Genomic DNA, 23,927 nt, shown 5'->3' with positions numbered 1-23,927 from the left:
AGTTTTATCTCTGGTTGGGGGCATCAAGAAAATTTATTTTTTACCTCCTTTTTTGTCTAGATCTGTAATAATGAGCGTGTTTTACTTTTACTTATTTCTTTTATATTTTACTTGTATAATCAAAAAAATGTGTTGAAAAGTATACATCTTTTTATTTTTATTTATTTTTTTAATAATTTTTTTATTTTTTTATAAACATATAATGTGTTATTAGCCCCAGGGGTACAGGTCTGTGAATCGCCAGGTTTACACACTTCACAGCACTCACCATAGCACATACCTCCCCACCACCCTTTCCCTACCCCCCTTCCCCTGGCACCCCTCAGTTTGTTTTGGGAGATTAAGAGTCTCTTCTGGTTTGTCTCCCTTCCGATCCCATCTTGTTCCATTTATTCTTTTCCTACCCTTCAAAGCCCACACGTTGCATCTCCACTTCCTCATATCAGGGAGATCATATGATAGTTGTGTTGTCCCATTGACTTATTTCACTGAGCATAATACCCTCTAGTTCTATCCACGTTGTCGCAAATGGCAAGATTTCATTTCTTTTGATGGCTGCATAGTATTCCATTGTATATATATACCACATCTTCAATCCATTCATCTGTTGATGGACATCTAGGTTCTTTCCATAGTTTGGCTATTGTGGACATTGCTGCTATAAACGTGCGGGTGCACATGCCCCTTTGGATCACTGCGTTTGAGTATACATCTTTTTAAATCTTAAAGGAAAGTTGATATAGGTGACCCTGGTCAGGACTATGTTTTTCCAGTCTGTCCTTGAAAATAATTATGTTGGACAGAAAGGAAAGCAGGATTCTAAATTAAATTAAGGCCAGAACTGAAAGGTTGAATCTGATGTAGCCATCTTCACAACCACCGAATTTATAAATTCTACTGTTCTTTCCAATTGCAAGTCAGTTTTTGAATGTCACTTAGAAACTCCTGAAAGAAAGAAAAAAAAAAAAGAAACTCCTGGTAGATACTTCTTTAACTTATACTGCATTAAAAACTAGATTTTCACATTCCTTTCCTGAATGATCATGGTGGGTATTTTTTTTCTCTTTCCTGATACTTACCACCTAACCGTTACCCGAGTGTGTCTTATCTCCCCTGCCAATCTCAAAATCTGGAGCATGGACTTGTGCGTTATCATTTCTGACTCCAACTTTCACCCCACTACTTAGCACAAGCCCTGAATGATGAATGAATGAAGTGTATATTATCTCCATTTTGAATCTCAGTAGATAGGACTTATTGCCAGTAATAGCAACCGTGGTCACTCTGTTACTCAGCACTAGCTGTAAGCAGGCAAAAGGGCACATTTTAATGGAACCAATGGAGAATTTGAATAAATCTGTCACAGATACTCTTACTGCCTTTATAAAAATCTGACCTAATTCCTTTTAAGTAAAAGAGGTTTCATGAAAGGGAACTTACAACAAAATCTAATTATAGACAAATCTAGACCTTTAGACTGATATTTAAAGCCAGTAACGGCAAATTCATATTTCTTTTTTACCAGAGTCATTCTTTTTTTTTTTTAAGGAGGAAAATATCTAGTCTTTCCCCCATTTCTAGTAAATTTAGTATTCCTGTTGTTACTTTTAAATAATGGAAGAATCTACATGAAGAATGTGAAAATATATGCATTAATTATAATTATTGACATAATAAATTAAAGCTAGTTAATTTTGTTAACCATGTGTTATAAGTGCTGGTACTATTAAAACCATCTGTTGCAATATTTTTTGTGATCTACTGATCTTGATATTATTGTTGCCATCTCTATGGAAAAAAAAAAACAGGATCATTCCATTCTATCTAGAGGTGCACTGTTTTGATACACGTACTTGCCTATATACATCCCCTTGGAGGCTATCAGTAGTATGCTTTTATTTCTTTGAGGAAACTCAGTATTTAAAATTGCATTATGTCTTTATTAATTCAAGTGTCTTCAATACGGCAGATAAATTAACTCATGACTAGATAATGTGAGTTTCAAAATCTTGAAGCTTATTCTGTATACAAAATTATGAAAAGACATTTTTCACCTTATCTGAAAAGTAGGTATCTAGTCCTGTTAGCCACAACTCACACAGTCATTTTTCACTGAACAGATAAACGCTTGGAAAATGGCATTTTGAAAAATGTTGGCACTTTGGTGTTGAGTTTGCTGAAACAATATAATTTGCGTTTTAGCGGAAGTTGCCTTAGGAGGTTCTTCATCTAATTCAAGTTACTGGAAGACCACAGCAGCAAGGTCAGAAACAGATAGTGAGTGGGGAGTAAGGGGGGACAGATAAGCTAGACATGAGCCCCATGAGAGTGATAGGTGACTACAAGCTGACTTCAAAAGGCATTTGAAGAAAGAAAACATATACGGTTGTATTGAAAGGCATGTGACATGTATAAGCTAGAGAGTGATCCTCTTAATAGGAATGAGAAAATTCAGAAGGAGGTGATGAGCATGATCAAAGATATGCACACTTTTTTTTTTAAGTGGGCTCCACGCCCAGCATGGAGCCCAACGTGGGGCTTGAACTCACACCCCTGAGATCAAGACCTGAGCTGAGATCAAGAGTCAGATGCTTAACTGACTGAGCCACCTAGGCACCCCAAAGATATGCACACTTTTAAGGAATTAAGGGATTTTAAGGAAAGAAAGCTAAGTGACTTCATTTTTCTTTCCACCTTTATGAATGGACATGACTGTTACTTACATTTGTGACTGTCGGATCAAGAAGGAAAAAATAGAATGTGGATTAAAAGAAGGGAATGGATTTGTGAAAAATCTTAAATGTAAGAATCCTGAAATGTTGATAGGGCCTATTGGGCAAGAGCATATAAAGTTTATCCACGGAGATTTTCAAGAAGAGGAACAAGTCTCTAAGCAGACCCTGTTTCTGGAAGGTAGAGGGCTTGACCAGGTGATCAGTCAGTGTTCCATGATATAACCATGTATCACCTTATACAGAACCATAAGTAATTCTTTGGGAACTTAAAAGTCACTGATAAACCTATACCTGTGATATCTGATAGCACAACCCATCTCAACTCTGGGCCCAACATTTCAAAGGATTATTAGTCATGCTTCATTTCTGTGAGATACAACCACTTGGCCTTCTAGCTGGAAGAGACTCTGAACATAACTGTCAGCCTTTATAGGACTAAACTAAGCCAACAAAGCAGCTAAACAAAGGATATCCGCAAAATAATAACCTACAGAAAGAAAATCAGCACCATTAATGATTATTGCAGCAAAATACACCCTATCCTCTTTTGGAGCTCATATTTCATGAGTACATGAAATATACAGTAGCATATTTTAATCAGCAGCAGATCATGAAGGCCACAGCAATCATTTTTAAGGAGAAAACGTGAGGCTGAGAGGAGAAGCACAGCTCAGAAATATAGAATTGTATCCCATATATTCGGCACACCCAGAACCGATGGAAAAAACTGTGCCATTAACAAACACTGTGAATGTTTACAGTTTCTCTTTTTACATGTGTCTTTATTTCCTGAAGGAGCATTTTCATTTGCAATATCAAGTTTAATTCAGATTGTAGAAATATTTTTAATAAAGGTCTAATCTAATAATTCCCAGTTATCTTTCCTCACTTTATCATAAAATAAAATTCAGCCAGCATGCATAATAATAAAATTTATCCAATAAAGTATATTAATATTATAAACCAACTTGATTCTAATCCTTAAAACTTTTCATGGTAAACATTTATTGTACTATTTTATAATCCTTATTTCTTACTTGTCATACGTCTTAATAAAACTGTAAATAAATTCTCTGTAAGTCTTATCTACCTAGAGGTACCTTTAAAATTTTTATTTTTAATATCCTAGTTAAGGGCACCTGGGTGGCTCACTTGGTTAAATGTCTGCATTCGACTCAGATCATGGTCTCAGGGTCCTGAGATCGAGTCCCACATCTGGCTCTCTGCTCAGCGGGGAGCCTGCTTCCCCCTCTGCCTCTGCCTCTGCCTGCTGCTCTACCTACTTGTGCTCTCTCTCTCTCTCTCTGGCAAATAAATAAAAATAAAATCTTAAAATATCCTAGTTAAGTTCTCTACCTAAATGTATTTGTTATTGATCTTTGAATGAACCTTAGTTATCATCTGATACTTATCTCTTCAGTAAATGAATCTCTTCCATTACAATCCAGATGTATGTCCATCTGACGGCAACTGGAATACCGCCTCAGAGAGGAAGCTATTCCCTGTCCCATTGTTTGTCGGTTCTGGGTCCTGGGAAATGCTTCCTCCTATTGAGATAATGGATTTGGAGCAACACAGCTTACAGGGCAAGTCAGCTCCTCCCTCTTCCACTGACATCCTCAAAATATTAGCCCTGTCATATCTGTCCTTTGCCTTAATCTCAGCATCCATCAGTTCTCACAAGCTGTCCTCATCAGACATGGATTCCCAGCACTGGCCAGCACAATTAGCCTCTTCTATTTTTTTTTTTTTTTAAGATTTTATTTCTTTATTGGTCACGGGGGTAGAGAGAGAGAAAGCATGCACACAAGCACGGGGAATGGCAGGCAGGAGAGGGAGAGGGAGAAGCGGGCTCACCGCTGAGCAAGGAGCCAGATGTAGGACTTGACTTCAAGATCCCAGGATTATGACCTGAGCTGAAGGCAGATGCTTAACCATCTGAGCCACCCAGGTGCCCCAAGTCAGCCTCTTCTAAACCTACTATAGCTTGTTGGGGTTTTCCTGAAAACCTGTTTCTATTAGAATTTAGCATACTTTTCCTGCTATCCTCAGTACCTGATACTGGAGGCTATTATTGCTCATGATTAGACATAGCTTTAAAAAAAAAAAAGAATGAAGTATAATTATCTTCTTAGCACTGTGCAGGTAGATGGCTGCTAAGCCATAGATGTGGATCATGTTCTTTTAGATGAGCAAGAGCTTTTAGATATGCAAGAGCATATAAAGTTTATCCACGGAGATAAACTGATGAGGAGTGGTATGTCCTATTTACAGTTCCAGCATAGCAGCTTACGTATAGTAGGTGCCTGATAAATGATTTTGAAGAAAGGCTTATGTTTTCCCTATTACATACCTAAGCACTAATTTTTGAACCCACTTTACATTTATCGTGACTAAAGTTCATCGTCTTGTTTGTAACTTTTTGGTGCTCTATTTTTTATTTTGTCATCTGTCTTAATGTGCAGTGACTTCCAGCTTTTGTCCTCAAGACAGATTTGGGAAGTGTGCCTTTTGTGTCAATACCAATGAATAAAAGAAATATCAAGTCTTGTTTTTTTTTGTTTTTTTTTTTTTTTCAATCTGACACAGTGGCTGAAAACCCACTAGATTCTGTAAGCTTTAAATATATTGTTTTTTTATTTTTATTTTAAAGATTTTATTTATTTATTTGACAGAGAGAGATCACAAGTAGGCAGAGAGGCAGGCAGAGAGAGAGAGAGAGGAGGAAGCAGGTTCCCTGCTGAGCAGAGAGCCCGATGCGGGGCTCGATCCCATGACCCTGAGATCATGACCTGAGCTGAAGGCAGAGGCTTAACCCACTGAGCCACCCAGGCGCCCCAAATATATTGTTTTTAGCAATGCTAATTTACATTGTTTCTAAATAAGTCATTTTGACTTTCAGAACTTTGGTCACTTCATCTATAAAATGCCTTACCTGCTTCAAAGAGTCAGTAGGATGATCAAATATGAAAATATATTTGAAAGCAGTTTTTAAAGTGTTTTAAAAATTATATAAATCCAAGGTTTGAAGTTGTTTTGTTATTAATGATATATTGAGAATCTCATTAAATGTTAAATGAAATAGTTTTCTTTTTTTTAAGATCTTATTTATTTATTTATTTGAAAGAGAGAGAGTGCAAACATGAGCAGAGAGAGGGGCAGAGGGAGAAGCAGACTCCCTAGGGAGCAAGGAGACCTTTGCAGGGCTTGATGCTAGGACACAGAGAACATGACCTGAGTGAGCCAAAGGCAGATACTTCACCGACTGAGCCACCCATTCATTCACCCCCTGAATGTAATAGTTCTTAATTTGAAGTTTTGTCATTTGTTTTGTGACACCTAAGGTTCAAGTGTTTGGGTTAATAAAAATGTATTTTAAACATAGTTTATTTCCCTAAAGTTTACTAATTTAGTTTGTCATTGGGAGCAAGAATGGGGTAAGTAGTACTTTCAGGGTTATGACCCAATTCATGTTCTTGAAATATCCATTGTAACTAAATTTTGTACTACACAAGACTTTATTTTTCACAGTTTGAATTGTCGAATTTCAGAGAATTAACTTCTCTGAAAAAAACCCTGCATCAGCATTGTGTTTGTTCTGCTAAATTACCTTGACTTTTTAATTGAAAGGCAGTTTATTATAATTTTAGTATCAGCACTATAGAAAAGTCAAAGAAATATTTAACAGTCATGTAGTTTGAACCCTCTCTGATGAGCAGGAAATTATCTTGTCTGCCTGACTTTTAATAGATGACATTCACCCACTGGATCTGCCAAACCAGTGTATAAAGATACTATATCACCCTCTAAACTGAAAACTCAAATGGAAGTGAAATTCAAATCAGCCTCTGCTTTATGTATGCGTGTCCCAGAGCCCCGCAGAGCCTATGAAATCAGTCCTAACACAGCTGCTTTTCCCCATTCTGATTATGATGCTAATTTAACCCTTTCCTGTATAAATGATTTTGATTCTTTATGGAATAACAGGTGATTTCAGTACGTCCATCCAGTGTAAAACACCGTCTTGGTCATCATTTCTATATAATACAAAAAGCAAACCCCGAGAATGAGAGAATTGAATGAGTTGAATGAAAATACTTGCTTTTTGTTTACTAGCCTGTGAAGTTATTTCATCCATCTCAGCCCATGTATCCTATGTGTAATACAAAATGAAGTGGGAATATTTGTGCCAAGGATTCTGCACAGGGGCTGGATTACGTGGCTCCCAGGGGGTTGGGGGGAAGTCTGTGGGTCAGACCACCCAGTGATAACTATTTCTGAATCTGTGAGCTAAGAAACTTGCATGAGGGGAGTTGGATCAACCGCTATATCATTAGCTTACAATCAAATTCTCTTTGTTGTTAAATAGGTAAGATGTGCACAAAGTAAATAATCCAAATTCAATTAGTAGTAAAAAGGTATACGATAAAAAATGTCTATCCTCCTATGGCTTCCAGTTTTTCTCTTTAGGTGTAACCCTGAATGTCCGTTTCTTGGGTATTTTCCCAGAGAATTCTATAAATTTACAAACGGGTGTGTGTGTGTGTGTTTGTGTGTGTGTCCATGTGTCTGTCCTTTTTAAAGAAATAACACTGTCTCACACCTTTCTCACTTACATACCTTAGATGTCATTAATATCACTATAAACAGAGTTACTGTCAATTTGAATGGTTGCAATAATACACCTTTGGGTGTTTGATAAGTTTCCAAATGACCAACCCCCCTATTGGTGGACATTTAGCTTGTTTTTTATGTTTCATGCTACAAACAATATTGCAGTGAGTGTTCTCTATATTCTTGTACCTTACTAGCTATAGGGTAAATACCTGGAAGTGGAATTGCTGGGTCAAAGAGTAAGTGCATTATTTATTTTGATAGGCATTTTCAAATGACCTGTCAGAAGATCAGCTCTTTACAGTTCCATCAACAAGGTTTAATTTACAACAGAAATTGTGTCTTTCCCATGATAAAGATTTCCTCTTCCCTTCCCGGAATTCAGATACCTAGGAGACCAAAATCAGAAGATTTTTAATGAGCATGCAGTGAAGCCAAGGGAGTGGGGTGGTGTTAAGGGGTTTTCAGACAGGGCCGCCTGTCTCACCAGGCTCTAGTTTTCTGAGACATCCTGTCTCTCGCTCGCTCGCTCGCTCTCTCTGTCTCAGTACCATGCTTGATTAAAAAACAGGAAAACCAAACCTCTCCTTTCAAGACTTCAAACTGATAGTCCTCTTTCTGTATGTCCTCATCATTATAGTATCATTCTTTCCTTCTTTTACCACATGCAAATATACCATACAGATTATGGTAATTTTTCAGTTATTTTAACTTGCCTGCTTACAAATTACATGTGAGAGTTCATCTCTTTCAGAAAGAAAAATGTCAAAAGGATTCTTAACAGACGTGTTCCCTAAAAACAGCTCATTCATTGTGTTAGTGGGTTGTAAATCCTTAGAAGTAGCATATCCCAGTCCTTAAGAGTTTGATTTTTGCTGTTATTTATTTCAATATTTTCATATTTCACATTCCTAGATACATCCGTGTTTGGGTCAGTAGCCATCTCTGCTCTAATTACCACTGACTGACTGATAAATTATTAATTGTTTGTAGGTAGATTATGATATCAAAGCTGCCAGTGACATTCCATCCCTGCATTTCCTCATGTGCCACTGATGAGTCACGTGTAAAGGGGAGTGTGTTGACTGATTTATGTGATCTGTGTCTGGCAAGTACATAGTGAGCATGAGGTTCTGTTTTTAAGAATCTTGAAAATTACTACTACATATTGTAAGTGGTACTTACTTTAACTATCAGATGCTTCCCATTTAATTCTGTGAATAGTTGGGTCACTGCTTTAGCCCGTTGTGTGTTCTTTATTCTCTGTCATCCTTTTGTTCTCTCTCTTCATGTGTACCTTCTAGTCAAAGAAAAAATATGATCACCACCATTTGTGTTATAGAATTATTAAATATTTTATAATCCTGGAAGACTAGTATATTTGGAAAAAGAAGTGGGAGTTGAGGTTACTATACAGAAACTTTTTTCCTTAACAAATACTTTTATTTAAAATATTTTTCTGAGAAAAAATTAAAAATAAGTATTTTCCTGGGAATTTCCCTCTACTTGCTAGATGAGATGCTGCCCAGTTCATGAATCATTTAATAAAACCGATTAGATCTTCAGAATTTTTAAAAACAAAAAATAAGCATTTTCTCAATAACCTTAGGCTTAGAATAAATTCTACTCATTATTATATCTTTGGCTATGATATACATACTAGTCTATAAAGGATGTGTTTTAACTTGCTGTAGGATATCATTTTTTTCCCTCACTGGTTTTTTTTTTTCACCTTAAATTTAAGGTAATGAAGGTTTGTATGCAGACAGTAGCTGTGACATAGCTATTTGGAGTAGGGTACATTTCCCTAGACATTCTTCTAAGAATAAGAATAATGTCCTTATTCGAAGATTTCACTATGGAATCCAGTTAATGGGCTTTTTATTGCTAACCTGAGATCCTAACCACTACTGATTACATCTTTGGGTGAAAATTTTTTGTGTTTCCAAGAAACTTAATGTATTGTTTTAAAAACTATTGACATAAAACTCATTCCAAAATGAAGATTAACTCTATTTTAAGTGTGTCTCCAGGAATTACATACTGGATATTTTTATTTTTTACTTGAGGGAGATTCCTAACCAGTTCTTTTAAGTATGTAATTTTCAGTAACACTTAATGTTTCTTACACTTACTCTTAGATTTTAAGTTCTCTTTAAAATTGTAGAATGAGTTTAGATTTCAAATTAAGTTGCTATACTTTATCTAAACATCTATCAGCCAGGAGTGTGACTAAGGGAGAAGAATCCTTTTAATTATTACTATAGTGGTAAAATTTTTTCCGTGCTTTGGAATAATCCATACCAAAAAGACAAAGCAAATAAACTGGTTATCTATCATCCAGCAACAAAACTTTCTCCTATCTACTCCACAAAACCTGAGCAAAGAGCTGACAGATAATGATACTTTGTCAAACTTTATCAGCTACCATTGAAAATATGTGAAATTCCAGAGTTACTACTTATGAAAGAGAATACCCAGAAGATCTCTCCGCTAGGACTCCCTGCTGCTGCCATGAAACTAAAATGTTTGTGTTTTTATTTTAGTGACATTGTATGCCTCCTGCATTCTCCTGGGAGTGTTCCTGAATAGCAGTATACCTATATTTTTTGAGCTTTTTGTGGAAACTGTCTACCCAGTTCCAGAAGGAATTACTTGTGGAGTTGTCACTTTCTTAAGTAATATGTTCATGGGAGTACTTTTATTTTTTCTCACATTTTATCACACAGGTAAGAAATTTGACTTTTTATCTCCTAGCTGAATGTGTTATGAGAGAGGTTTGTGGTGCTGATGTATGGGGAATTTATATGGAGAATTCTCAGCAAAGCAAATTACTTTGAGCTTTCACGTGCCAGTTTAAAAAAAAAAGATCCTCAGTTGTTTTTCTTGAAATGCATTCTGAGCCTTGTCTAGTGCGCCCTCGCTCCCTAGAGGTTCTGGTTTCATTAACAGGGACTGGGTCCTGCATTTGTATTTTTAAAAGCCCCTCAGGTGATTCTAATATGCAGTTTCCTTCAGAACCACTGGGCTGTTGCTTTTTAAAAGGTACTTAGAATCTACTGTCTTAACATAAGATATAAATTAATGTCTAGGGTATATTTGTAGTGTAAAGCCTTAAAGATGAGTGAGGTCACCTAAGGAGTGTGTAGAATGTATAGAACAGCTCTGTCCAATGAAACTTTTTATGATGATGGCAGTGCTCTTTACCTGTACTATCCAAAACAGTTCTGCTAGCCACATGAAACTAGTGCAAATAAGGAATTGGACTTTTAAAATTTCATTTTAATTAATTTAAGTTTAAATAGCTACATGTGGCTAGTGGCTAGTGAATTGGTTAGCACGGGAAAAGAGTGAAAGAAGGTTGAAGTGAGAACCCAAGAGTACACATTTGAAGAAAAGGGGCAAGAGAGAGAAGGATGGGGTCCCGAACTCAGCTGGAGGAGTTAGGCTTGGACAAAAGGAGTTAGGAGAGGAAGCAGCGTGTGTGGGCAGAGAAGCAGACACGTTTCCCGGGAAGATCATTGAAGGAGCTCTTTGATGGCACTGACTTCTGCTTACAAGCTATTCTGTTAAGAGCTGGTGGGAAGATAGTGGAGAAAGGGCTTACAGAGAGAATGGAGCATTAAAATTATCTTTGAGGAGTGGAAGGAGATGCTATGGGAACAGCTGGAAAAGTTGCCGGGCAGGTTGAAGGCAGGCCAGTCTCATGCTGGGGTCCGTGGGTTTGTAGTGACTCCGTTTTGCATGGTTGTTGGGTTTTCTCTGATATTCTTTCTTCTCCTGCCCAAAATCTGTCTTACTGTTTCGGAAAATTTGAGTATAATTTTCTGGTATTCTTTTTTGCATATTAAAATAAGTACTTATACTTGGGATTCTTAAATGTAAAGCTTTTATTAATTTCTATTAGGCTTAGATCCTATTTTATTTCCTCATCTTAATTCATTATTACTACCCTTTTTTCCTCTTTGCTGTTCTCTTAACTGCTCATCAAAATACCAGTAAATTCAGATAATTTGTACCTGGAAGAATCTAATTTGTAAGATTCAAATGTAAGAAACATTCTAAAATGTGACAATCTAAGAGTCCTAATTGCTTATAGGAAACTTTCCTACAGGTTTTATAATAGAAATAATAGCCATGATAACTACCTTGACTGGAAAGTAAATTTTTTAAAACTTTCCAAAGCTGATAAAACAGTCTGGCCTGGGTTTTGAACAACTTTGGACATGGCATTTTTACTTAACAGCAAAAAGCATCTGAATGATGTATTAACTTCTTAACAATCTAACAACAGACTAGATTATTTCCATCAATCAGTAATGCAGGTATTGTAGGTTCTAACCTTCCTAAACTTGGTCTGAGTTGAGTTTTTCATATGAAGGACAGAGATTAATGAAGTTAGCCCACTGGTTACAGTCCTCCTGGAAACATGTGTTCCCGTCAGGGAAAATGCCATCAAGAGGTGTTGGAATAAGGTCAATGCTTCCAATGTGTTTTCTAAAACAGAACAAATAACTCTAAATAGAGTAAACAGTTACTACACATGAGCTTTAATCCACTTCCGTATGTCACATTTGCAATTAAGAGGCTCAGTACCTCTCTATTTTTGCATGGTAAAGTGTGCAGATGGCAGCGTTGCCCCTTCAGGTGGTAGAAACAATTTTCCAGCTCATGGGCACAGCTTTGCTAAGTAGTCCCTGCAGCCTGGCTAGAGTGTGTTTTTTTCTGTCTGCTGGAAATAGAGTTTTGTCCTCCCAGCATATAAAAGCAGTAGATGCCAGATAATGTTATTCCCCAATAAATAAACCTCTTGCATGTGGTCTCTAAAGTACATCATATATTTAATAATCCATTTAAGGCAGAGAATAGCCCTCCACTGTCTGAGTGTGGAAGAGCCCAGTGTACTCCTAATCATTTTGCTTGGCCAGTAGAGTGTCTGTGTCCCTCCGCTGGTCCACCCGCAGCTTTCAATCTGTTCAACAGAGATGAGCATCAATCAGTGTTCACCACCTCCCCCCCAATTTTGCAGATTCCTAGTGACCAGATACAAGCAGATGTTTTTGTTTCTCTGGCGTAGGTAGCGGCACAAACATGTGGCAGTATTTCTGCTAATTCCTATCTCACTGATATAATCAAGGATCTATCTAGCTGGGGGGAAAAAAGCTTCCCTCTTTTTGGTTGGATTCCGATCACGTGTTTGTATATATACATATCTGTGTCCATGTTAAAGGCTTTTGCCTTATCTCCGTGATTATTGTGGAAAATGAAACTTTAACAATTAATTTTAATCCAGCAAGGTGATTTTCAGGAAAAAAAAAAATCCCAGTACATTTTGACATTTTAGAGAGTTAATCAGAAGGTTTATGTGAAAGAGCCTAGGCCAGGTCATCCCTGGCACTCACGAAATATTTGTCTTGTTTCCTTCTAGATAATTTGCTGCTTTCTAGTAGGAATTTAAATATCTAGGCTTCTATTTTAAGGGGATGCTTTTACCTGTTTATGTGTGAGTGTGTGTAATAAATGCATACAAATACGCCCACATCTCTCTAAGGCCAAGATTACCAGAACAATGACAGCCTTGTTGAGGCTCTTCCATGTAGAAATGATCTACCCCTGCCCCAATGATCCTGCCCCAAAAGTCCTGCAGCAGAAGCCCTCACACCTTGTAACTGAGGTTTGAGGACAGGCAACAAATCTGAAAACTCTGCAAAATTATTTCCTAAAAATAACTTTTAGCTCCACAACTTAGTACGCTAAACATTTCTTGGGATAATTGGAATTCCCTTCCATTACAGCCAGTATTCAAACACCATAATTCGGTCATGTTAGAACTTGAAAAACTCACCCAGAAGCTAGTTATGTGTCAGGATTCAATTCTGTCAGTTACATGATTAGAAGGTCTGCTTTTTAATCATCATGAAGATCTGTGGTTTCATGGGTCATTTCTCAAAGAAGTACTAAACTTCCGGACTAGCATTTATTTCCCCACAGTGTGCTTCTTAGTGGGTGACTGTCAAGAGATAATTTCTCAGGGCTGTACAGACTAGCCCCAAAATGACCCCATTAGAATGACTTGCCTAGCAAGAAAGCCTCCACTGGTGATTTGCTTGCAGATTATGGCCATTGCCATCATGGATGGTAGACATCACACCGGCTTCGATGCCAGTGCCGCTGGCTTCTTGGGACGCAGGATCCCCCATGTCCTGTTCTCTTTCTGTTTGGAGTACTTGGGACAGTATCAGAAGTTTCTTAGAGTTTTTCTGTCTTGGGTTTTTCAAGGTTACTTTAAAACACACACGCGCACGCGCACACACACAAACTGTTACTTGCTCCCTAATACAAGCCTGTTTGTAAAACTGAGTTGCTTCCAGTAATGTTTGCTTGGAGAATCTCTGAGTTATTCCAAGCAGTACAGTGATACTCTATCCTAATAACTTCGCATACAAAATCAGTTTGAAGATGCTGTTATTTTCTTGATATGCTCTGAAATATATTCTAATGTTCTCTTTTTTGTTTGTAACTTGTTCTGAAGTTTGTATTGTTTGCTATTTTTTGTTCTAGAAGGTTTTGGCTAAATGCACTAAAGGTTTTTACACCTCAGGCCTTTCACTTTTAAGTAGCTGACCATGAATTTGAGGCCACATGGTGGCTCAAAAGATTCAGGGGCCTGGCTGAAGAGTGAGGCTTTGACTGTTGGTTACCAGAACAGGTTCACCAGATGTGGACTAGTAAGGAGAAATTTTGTATGTAGGGAGTAATTACATAATGTTATGGTCAGATCTGTTGGGTAGTTAATGGGAGTGAAGGAATCAGGGCATTACACCATGAAATCATGAGGTCATGCGGCTCCTTTTGAATGCAAATGGAGACAGTTTTGTTAAATCATCCTAATTCTGGTTAAATCCCCAAAGAAGGTAGAAGGTTGGTTCTGGAGGGTGGTATCTGGGACCAGACAAGTACTTGAAGGTGGTAGAAACTGAAGGCATGGCATCATTAAAGAGAAAGATGAGGTTAAAAAGTGTAAGAGTACTTCTGGAAGAAAAAGGTAAGAGGATGAGTCAAATCCTGATTAGTTCAGTCCCAAAAGAACATCACCATTTGGTGCAGAGTCTGCTTCACCAAGTAAGACACAGTGCCTGTCCGAACTGTAAAATTAGCAAAGACTATTCTGGATGCACTATATATAATAAATGACAAAGAACCAGTAGAAGTACAGAGTGGGGCAGATTTAAAGTATGGATTTGTATTTTCTCTAGTGAAAGACCAAAAAAAAAAAAAAAAAGGGAATATTAGAAAACCATGCTGTCTTTAAAAAGGTATAACGGTTGGGGCACCTGGGTGGCTCAGTTAGTTAAGCATCTGCTTTTGGCTCAGGTCATGATCCTGGGCTCCTGGGATTGAGTCCCATGTCCGATTCCCTGCTGAGTGGGAAGCCTGCTTCTCCCGTTGCCTGCTACTCCCTCTGCTTGTGCTCCCGCACGCTCACTTGCGCTCTCTCTCTCTCTCTCTCAAATAAAGAAATAAAATCTTAAAAAAAAGAAAAGAATATAATGGTTAAGAATAAGAAAGTTTCATTGAATCAGAACCCTGTTGGTTCAATTATGTAATATGACACCAGGCTCATAAAGGATAGCAGGTGACTTTGCTACTGCAAAGTCATATGAAACATTTAAGCAAGCCATTTCCTGCTTATTAGAGCACCTAAGCTGTGAATGATGTGAATGTTTTGCAGTGGGAAAATGTAGAGATGTGTATCTTTTTGCCTTCTGAAAAGGCCAGTAATTTCAAAGAACAGTTGTAGTTGCTTGAGCCAAGTGAACTTAACTGAAAAATGGATTTGACTTCTCAGAGTGGGGCACAATAGTAAAAATCATCCTGTAAACCGTAACCCTTTTCATCTGAACCCAGGGAGAAGGAATAATTTTATAACTCTGATGAAATAAAAGGTCTCTTTGGCAATGTTTGGTAAATTTCTGGGTTTCAGGGGAGCAAGGACAAGTTGGGTGTTGCTACATGTATGTTGCTCTAACCCCCCATAAAATACAATCTCTTTGAGATTTAGAAAATGTCCTTCTTGTAGAGCACTTTGTCAAGCCATACTTTTTTTTTTTTTAGCTATTGCTTAAAATTTGACCTTAAAGTCAAAATGCTCACTTTTAATACAAATAGTATGCTGTTCTATTTTACTGTCTTTTCTCTGCTTTATTTTATTTTATTTTATTTTATTGCTTCTTTTTGCCTGGTTAAAATTATTATCTGAAATCCAGAAGCTGTATGGTTAACATAAAAGCTGACAATTCTGGTGTGTCATTTCAGGGAATATTGGAATGAAGACAAGATTCTAGGGGCACAGTCTTCCTCGGTGTTTAGATTATAGTCAATCCAAGTAAAGCACAGGAAACAGCTTTGCAGAGAAATACCACTGAAATATATGTCTTTGTTATATGCTATAGAATAGCATGTCTGCCTTTTAAAATGTAAAAATTGAGATGTGGGGAGGCTGCTTTTGTAAGCATATTACAGAAAAAAGGTATTTCAGCACCTTTTCTTACCAACTTGGTTTTCTGATTTCCATTTCAGAGCATAAATTGCTCTTTTAGCCATATGAATTATGGATTGAACTAAAGCAGCAGTGTAGAAATCTTTAGGATGATTTTTGAAGATTAAGCCAGTATTAGTATTCTATAGGAGTGCAAAAGGAAAATATAAACCTATAGCAGAGCCCAAAGGAAAGAAAACGTATGAGGGAGCTTTTCCCCCTAATTTTTTTTCCCTCATTTGTTTTTTTGTTTAAGATTTTATTTGTTCATTTGAGAGACAGCACAGGCGGGGCTGGGGTGATGGGGTGGACAGAGGGAAAAGCAGACTCACCGATGAGCAGGGAGCCTGCCACAGGGCTTGATCCCAGGACCCTGGGATCATGACCCGAGCTGGAGGCAGACGCTTAACTGACTGAGCCACCCAGGCACCCCTGTTGTTTGTTTGTTTGTTTAATTGAAATTGCTTAATGGATATTAAACTAAGGAAATTACCCCCTCCCCCCCACCAACACAACCCCTTCATGCTAAGATGCTGCTCACTTTGCACCCAGAGCTTCAGGATTGCCTGGCAAGGAGGGCTGGTAGAAGGAGGTAGAAGAGATGCACAGCCCCAGGGCCACTGGAGGCAGGCGGCCACAGGGAGCTGACGTGTCTTGGTAGCATGAGGCTGGGGCTGGCCTGTGGGCCAGCCCCGAGTTCATGAGCCAGCATTTTTTAATAAGCATGTTCTTGATACTATTAAACCGAGTAATGACAGAATTGCCTGTTTAGATAATTCCTGTAGGTTTTCGGATAATTGGCATTGTACATACATTTATGCTAGTAAGGGGAAAAAAAGACAACTAGAAAGAAATAAACCAAAATATTCACAGCAGTTTCTCTGAGGGTAGAATTAGGATTAATTTGTTATATTTCACTTCAGTTTTTTTAATGTATTTTCTAACATGTTTTACGGTGATGACTGCTTGCTGAGAACTAGATATTTCTATCCAAGAAAATCTAAAAGTGTTGTCTCCAAATTCAGGTGCTTTTCTTACTTGTCTTTCTAAACTGTCAGATATTTCTAAACAGAGACAAGAGTAACAGTGATAGAGGGCATTTAAAAATAGCGAACATCTAAAGGTGATTGATTTCCCCCCCCCCTTTGGAGGAATAGATTTTTACAGGTGGTTCTGCTGCTGACATCTGAATGCTTACAGTTGCGTGTTTTTGTCTTCCAGAGTTGTCTTGGTTCAACTGGTGCCTTCCCGGGTCGTGTTTGCTCAGTCTCCTCCTCATTCTGTGCTTCAGGGAATCATATGACAGACTCTATCTTGATGTGGTTGTCTCAGTGTAATAGCGCAGACGTGAAGGAGTTGAAAGAGGGACTGGAAGTTGTACCACACGTTTGCTTGGAGTTGCACACCTAACAGGAGAAAAAAAGGAGAAGAGAGAAACTTCACTCAGCGGTGTTGTTAGGTTACAGATGATCGCGTTCATTTCATGACTACTAGGTAATAATAACGCGGGACCGGAGGGATTGTAGGGGATCGAAAGACTATATATATAAAATGGCACACTCGTGCCTGGTTCCGGGGCTGGAAGTGTGGGTAGCTTACACGTAAAGCACTACCTGAATGATGTCCTCTATGTTTTGTGCCAGTGCTAAACTACTGATTGATTCATTGTAATTATGGAAAGAAATAAAGGGTATCTGTCACATACCTTACCTAAGTCACATATCAGAATAGGAAGAAATGCCACTAACTTCTAAAGAAGTTTAAACCCTCGATCAGATTTTAATTATAAAATAGCCACGAGGTCTATCGATGATAAAAATTAGCCACGTGTACACTACGTTTTTTCTAATAAAGCCATTTCTTATATGACTCCTTATTTTTAACCAGGTCGGAAACCTTGGGCCATCTTTATTACGGTGAGCAAGTGCTTCCCAGTGCTTCAGAACACATACTTTGTGTCTCGATCTCAACTTGTCCTTGTTTCTGTGAAATGCAATTTCATCTACTAGGCTCTTAAATAATTATATTAAAGGTGACTAAATGTTCAGTATAGTCGTATTAAATATTGTATAAAAACTGTAATTCCATTCTGATTGGGCACTTGTTAAAAGTGAGCTGAGAAATCCCATGGAACATTCTGTGTCATCAGGCTGTATGTTGAGAGAGAGATGGTGGCAGGGGGTGTAAAGCCCAGCACCAGCTATTATTTACTTGGGCTGCATTTTATTAAATGACCCTTGTTTGGAAATAACCATTTATAACATTGAAACTTCCAAACCTATTGAGTGATTTCTGGATTACATTCTTGTATTTCATTCAATTCAGGTTGTAAAATACTCCATTCTCTACGGAGTCCGCATGTTTGAGAAGGCGATCTTTTGTCAGTGCCTGTTTTCTTTGTGTGGATGTTAGCTTTCTTAAAAATGACGGTTACTCATTGGACAGCTCTCAGACATATATTTCATTGTGACATAAGATGTGCTCCGGTGGGATTATGGTATTACCACTGTTGACATTTACATCATTCCCCTTACCTAGGAAAACCAAACGTTTTCCCAGAAAGACAAGAACAATACTTTCTTTGTCTTCATTATTCTCATCTTCCTTCAACCACCTCTCTTTTTTTTTTCCCTCCCTTGAAATTATATCTTGATTATCAGCTAAATATATATTTTATTTGTCTTTCTCTGAACAGAGTGCAAGCCGACTCCTTCTCCTAGCCATGGTGGTAGAATATGGTTAAAGAGGGCTGCTTAGTCCTCTGCTCTGCTCATCTCATCATGTGTGCACACATCCTCACACACGGTCCCAAAGCCTGCCCCCCCTTCATAAGTCCAGGGTCATGTGGGAGCTCACCCCGGGCTCAGAGGAGGATCTAAGCCTTCTTCTGAGATCCTAAATCATGCTTCTTGAAAAATAAGGAATTCAGCCTCTGTCATCCGTCACCTTAAAATCACCACCCTTATAACCACCCTGCTGACTTAGAATCAAGAACCGAAGGAACTAAGGAACTTGCTAAGAGAAGAAAAAACCCATGAAGGCTAGGCTTAGCTCCAGTTACCTCTGTCATTCCTCAGTAAAGGAAAGCAAAATTCTTGCAGGTAATTGAAAGCCAGCCACTGTGGATATGAGCGGTCCCTGAGCGGTGCTCAGGTAACCATCACCCCTCCCTCTTAGAAGACAGATAGGAGAGGGAGGAGTTAGGAAGTACTCAGTTTTAGTCAGAACTGTTGTGTTTGAGGACACTGTATATGAAATTTTTCTATAATAAGACATGATATAGAACATTCTAATTATAGTTAATTCTACTTTTAATACCAAGTAAAGAAAAACACTTTAAAAATATTACCTAAATGACGAATTTCATGACATCCCAAGTGGGTAGTGATGAAAATTCCTACATCGTACCAGACGCCAACCATGTTTTTAGCACACGTGAAATGCTTCCATCTCATTTATTCTATCTGCTTACCCCTCTGGCAGATGCTTGTTCTAATCCAAACTGCAACTGTTTTAAGTGATCAAAATTTCATATACCAAACCTGATAGAACCAAAGGGCTTTGGAGGTGGGGAGAGAGGATTACACATTATTCATTTCCCTGAATATTTCAAGTCATATGCATTTTTTACTTGTTGTTATTTCTAGCGTGCATCAAAATAGACCAGCTGTTGTCTTTGTACTTTCTAAACAAACACTACAGAGTCCTAATGAAATTTTATAACAAAAGAAGTGTGAACCCTCCACTAAGCCAAGCTCCTCATTTTAGAATTTATAGGAACAATCCCACAGAGGCTAAGGATCTCGCTGACGGTCACAATCCTAGTTAGTAACAAAGGTATAACCAACTGAAACCCACACCTTGTGACTCCCAAAGCAAGGTTTTCCCCTACCTCACAAAACCGCAGTTTAACTGGGACATTTCGGGGGGGGTCATGACTACTCCTCCATGTTAGTACATGGTGGGGCTTGGAACAAATCATCATTTGGAGTATGGAAAGTACAGAGATCTAACAGAGGTGACTGGTTTTTAAGTAAGATCATTCTGTTTTCTTCATCCTGTTGGTGCTCTAACATCTCTGAGTCTTAGCCTGCAGGGATGTGATATAAAAAGATTCTGATGAATAATTCAATCCTCATAAACCAAGTCAACAGCATTAATTGGTAAGAACATGTATAGTATAAGTTCCCTGTGGCTTATCAATGAATACTTCACAGTTTATGGGAAGAAACATTTTTTAATATGGTCTGTGGTCGAGGTATAGGCACAAGATAATTACGCACACAAATGCATTTCACTGGAGGATGGAGCTAATAAAATAACAAGAGGGAATCAAGTTAAAGTAGGATTTTGTATATTTAAACATATATAGCTTCAGGGCCAAGCTTTATCATAGATCATATATTTATGCTTCATTATTGAGAATGTTTACAGCTTGTTTTTATGAAGCCCTTCTAATGAGGGATTCAAGCTAAGAGATTTTAAATTGAAGAGATTAAATTCCTATCTACTTTAAATTGGTTTTTTTTCCTATTATTTTTACTAAAATCTAGGCATTCATCTTGCTGTTTACGTAAGTGGAAGCTACGTTTTAAACTGAAGATCAAATACAAATGCATAGTAAACTTGCTTTAAATTAATGTTAAAAATCACATTAATTCCATACCTGTGCCTAAAATAATAAGTATGGGAATCATGGTGATTATACCATTTTATATAGCAAGTGCAAAAGAAAACTATGAGGAAATTTGATGACACCTATTTTGTGAATCTAGGAATCCCCCTTGAATTTAGAATTGTACAGAAAGGAACAAATTAAAGTTTATTTCCATACTATCAAACAGTTCACTAGTCTGTTAGGAAAATATAAGCAATATTCTGGGGATAGGTAGTGTTAGACCATCCCAGAAGAACAAAAGTTGACGGGGGGATTTTGGGGTGCTCTTTTAACAGCGTCCATGGGTACTTTGTACTCGGTAGAGGTAGTTGTGCGCTCGGGAAGGGGACACTTTGACCACCCTGAGCACACGTGTCCTCTCAGGGGTCTGAGACTCTCTAGGTCTCTTCCTTGCCCTGACTTCCTGGCACAGGCTTCACCCTGAAGCCCTCCCTGAGCTCCGAGGCGAAAGCCCAGCCTCATGCTTAACTACGACCAAGGCCACACGCCTGGGCTTCCGTCTCCTGAGCGGGACGCTAGCATGGGTCAGTCCAGAGAGCTCTAACAGTTCTTCCCACAGCAAGTTTCATAAGTTAGAATATACCCTGACGTGGAAATGACAAAGGTCTCTCTAACAGGCTTCTCTAGCTATTCCTTCTTGCTTTTTAGAATATGGACTGATTCGATAGCCTTATGGAGTCTTTCTTTTGTGCCTTGGAAATCTGGAAGGCCTCCGATGATATCTTTTCATCTCAACCCATGCTCAAAAAGTGAGAGCAAAGGTTGCTCTGCCCTCGCTGTTCTGTTCATTCAACAAGGGAAAATTACACTTTTTTCTCTTAAACAACTGAAAAATGAAAGCTGAAATTCATTTCAGCAGCTTGATAAGATGTTAGAAACTCATCAAACCATTTGAGCTCTCAAGCACACATCACAGTGCTCTCGGGGCTCCCTCTTGGCTCTTCTCATCTGCAAGGGAGGCTTCCACAGTCTTGACCAGAATGGCAAGCAGGACTTGGGAGACACTTTTCATTTACCTAAATGTTAAAAAGTGAAACTTCTACTTTCTACAACTTAGTTTAGGCTTTTTCTAATTCCAATTGATTTTCTGCCCTTGGAATCAAAAAGATGATCTTATCCAAATACCTCATTTTACAAATTCACAGAGAATCTTTGAGGTTCACTGCCAAGCAAAGTTTTAGCAGGTAACCTGAGTCCTAGACCAGCATTCTTTGCATAAGTGGTCAATGCAGTAACCAGAAATAAAATTAAGTAATTTTTTCATTTCTTTTAAGTTTTTGAAAATTAAACAAGGAATGCATGAATGCATAGCCATTGTAAAATACCCAGTACAGAAATAGGGTGGTCTATCTCCATACAAACACGTGCTGACTATCCATGCCCCTTTTCCAAAGTATTCCTTACTAATCCTTTCAGAAATTCTTCTATGCATTTTCATACATATTTATAGAAACTTGGGGATTTAAAATTAAGTCATCTAGGGAATTAATTCTTTGACCATGTTGGCATTAGCTTTTTTGGGCAGAAGCAGGAGTTTCTGAGATCCTTGTTTCTCTCCCAGATGCGTCTGTACCAAATGGAGGAGTAGTTAATAGAGACATCTCACAAACCTGGTGGCAGACCATCAAACTCTTATCACATCCAGAAGTTTAAAAGTGAATTCTAATATGCAATATTCCTTTTTTCTTACTGGAAATGGACTCTCTCTTTTGATGTCAACTAGGGCCCACGTACTGTGAGAGAAGAAAGTGAATGACCCACGCCCGAAATCCAAATCTATTTTCTTGACAGGGTTTCCTCAGCCCTGTCTCAGCAGAGACAACAGTGTAGAAAGCAAAGACTCAAGAGAATAAACTCTGTGATTCCATTTTTATTTTTATTTATTTATTTATTTATTTATTTAAAGATTTTATTTATTTATTTGACAGACAGAGATCACAAGTAGGCAGAGAGGCAGGCAGAGAGAGAGGTGGAGGCAGGCTCCCTGCGGAGCAGAGAGCCCAATGCGGGGCTCAATTCCAGGACCCTTAACCCACTGAGCCACCCAGGCGCCCCTGTGATTCCATTTAAAAAAAAACAAAAAAAACAAAACAAAAAAAACACTAGCTAATGAAGATCCTGGTGATCCTATTTTCCTGGTCGCTTTCCTTAGCTATCCTGACTCACACTACCCGTAAAATGGATGCATTGTAGTGGGCAAGAGCGAAGCTTGGTTTGGTCACCTCTTCCTTCTTTGCCCTCCTCTCCACCTGGCTTTCCCCTTTCCGATTGCATCAGATTTTCCGATTTACCAGCATTAGGGAGGAAAGCAGGCCAGTTCCTAATGAACTAGACTAGAGACACCCAGGACCCCCTGGTCCTGGCAGGTGTCCCAGGCCTAGTGTCTTCAGCTGTTTGACCTTGAGCAAGTCACTTTATTTCCCATTGAACGCATTTCTGAATTAAGGGAGCGAACAAAGATATCCCTAAGATCTCTTCCTGCTTCCATTTGTGCAGTGGCCCTCCTCCTGTGAACACATGGACTATTCCGCTGAACACATTTGACCAGAAGAACTGGCTTTTTCATTGTCTGTGGGAGGAGATAAGCTGCAGGTGCTGTTTATTTCCCCCAAAGGACTTTGTATATGAAATGCGGGGCTTATTAAATGTATCAAATGCAATAAGAGAGAAATCTGCCATCTGATTTTGAGACAGTGGCGTTCCAGAAGCCAGGTCAGAGCACTGCATTTGCTGTCTGGAATCAAGCCAAACCAGGAACCCATCATTTGGCTTGGTTTGATTCATTGTGAGTCAGTGATGGGTTTGCACCTGTAGAAATCAAACTGTCAGATCAGATGGTAAAGCCCATCCTCAGACTTATATTTCTAGAGTCATGGCACAATCAAGGATTGATTGTAAGTTGTTTTGCGACTCTGTCATCCTGGACAAGGCCACATTCTGTCAGGAGAGCTGTGCAGATTACAGAGTGAGAGCAGAGGCTCACCTTGTCAAGGCCAGATCTATACACAGGTGTTTGTAAGCAAGGCTTCATTGAGGCCCTGATGTGAGCACAACAGCTGGTGGAGAAAGAGACTGAAAGAAGGGACCAGGCTGGGAGTTTAGAGGCCTGGGTCTCCATCTCTGTCTCCAGGGCAGCTGCTAGCACCCTCGGGGCCTTTGGCAAACCACCCGTCCTCTTGGACTTCAGCTTCCACACCTCTAAATTAAGAGGGTTAGAGTATATGTTCCTTTTGGCTGAAAAGTTTTCTACACTTAGTGGTCACACGTCACCAAAAGTAGAAGACCACAGTAGAGTGCAAAACCTATCCCCCAATATTTCCAGTTGTGCATTATCACCCCCAGATAAATGAGGAATTCTACA

At 38.6% G+C, this 23,927-nt stretch overlaps 1 protein-coding gene across 2 annotated transcripts in view; it reads left to right on the top strand.

The window, feature by feature from the left end:
• SLC49A4 (solute carrier family 49 member 4) overlaps positions 1-17,425 on the top strand; it is a 67,267-nt gene extending 49,842 nt beyond the window's left edge. Inside the window, exons 8-9 of one of the 2 annotated variants that reach the window (XM_032869513.1) lie at positions 9,896-10,078; positions 17,110-17,425. In XM_032869513.1, the coding sequence (XP_032725404.1) occupies positions 9,896-10,078; positions 17,110-17,225 (299 nt within the window). In that variant the 3' untranslated portion in view covers positions 17,226-17,425. Of the gene's footprint in view, positions 1-916; positions 952-9,895; positions 10,079-17,109 lie in introns of those variants that run through there. The other variant, XM_032869514.1, reaches the window with a different exon arrangement.
• Positions 17,426-23,927: the final 6,502 nt, after the last annotated feature.

Source organism: Lontra canadensis, unplaced genomic scaffold (genome assembly GCF_010015895.1).
Source record: "Lontra canadensis isolate GAN:19392208 unplaced genomic scaffold, GSC_riverotter_1.0 scaffold38, whole genome shotgun sequence".
In the NCBI taxonomy this organism is placed as follows: domain Eukaryota; kingdom Metazoa; phylum Chordata; class Mammalia; order Carnivora; family Mustelidae; genus Lontra; species Lontra canadensis.
Note: the sequence above shows the minus strand (reverse complement) of the source record. Positions and strands in the feature narration are given on the sequence as shown.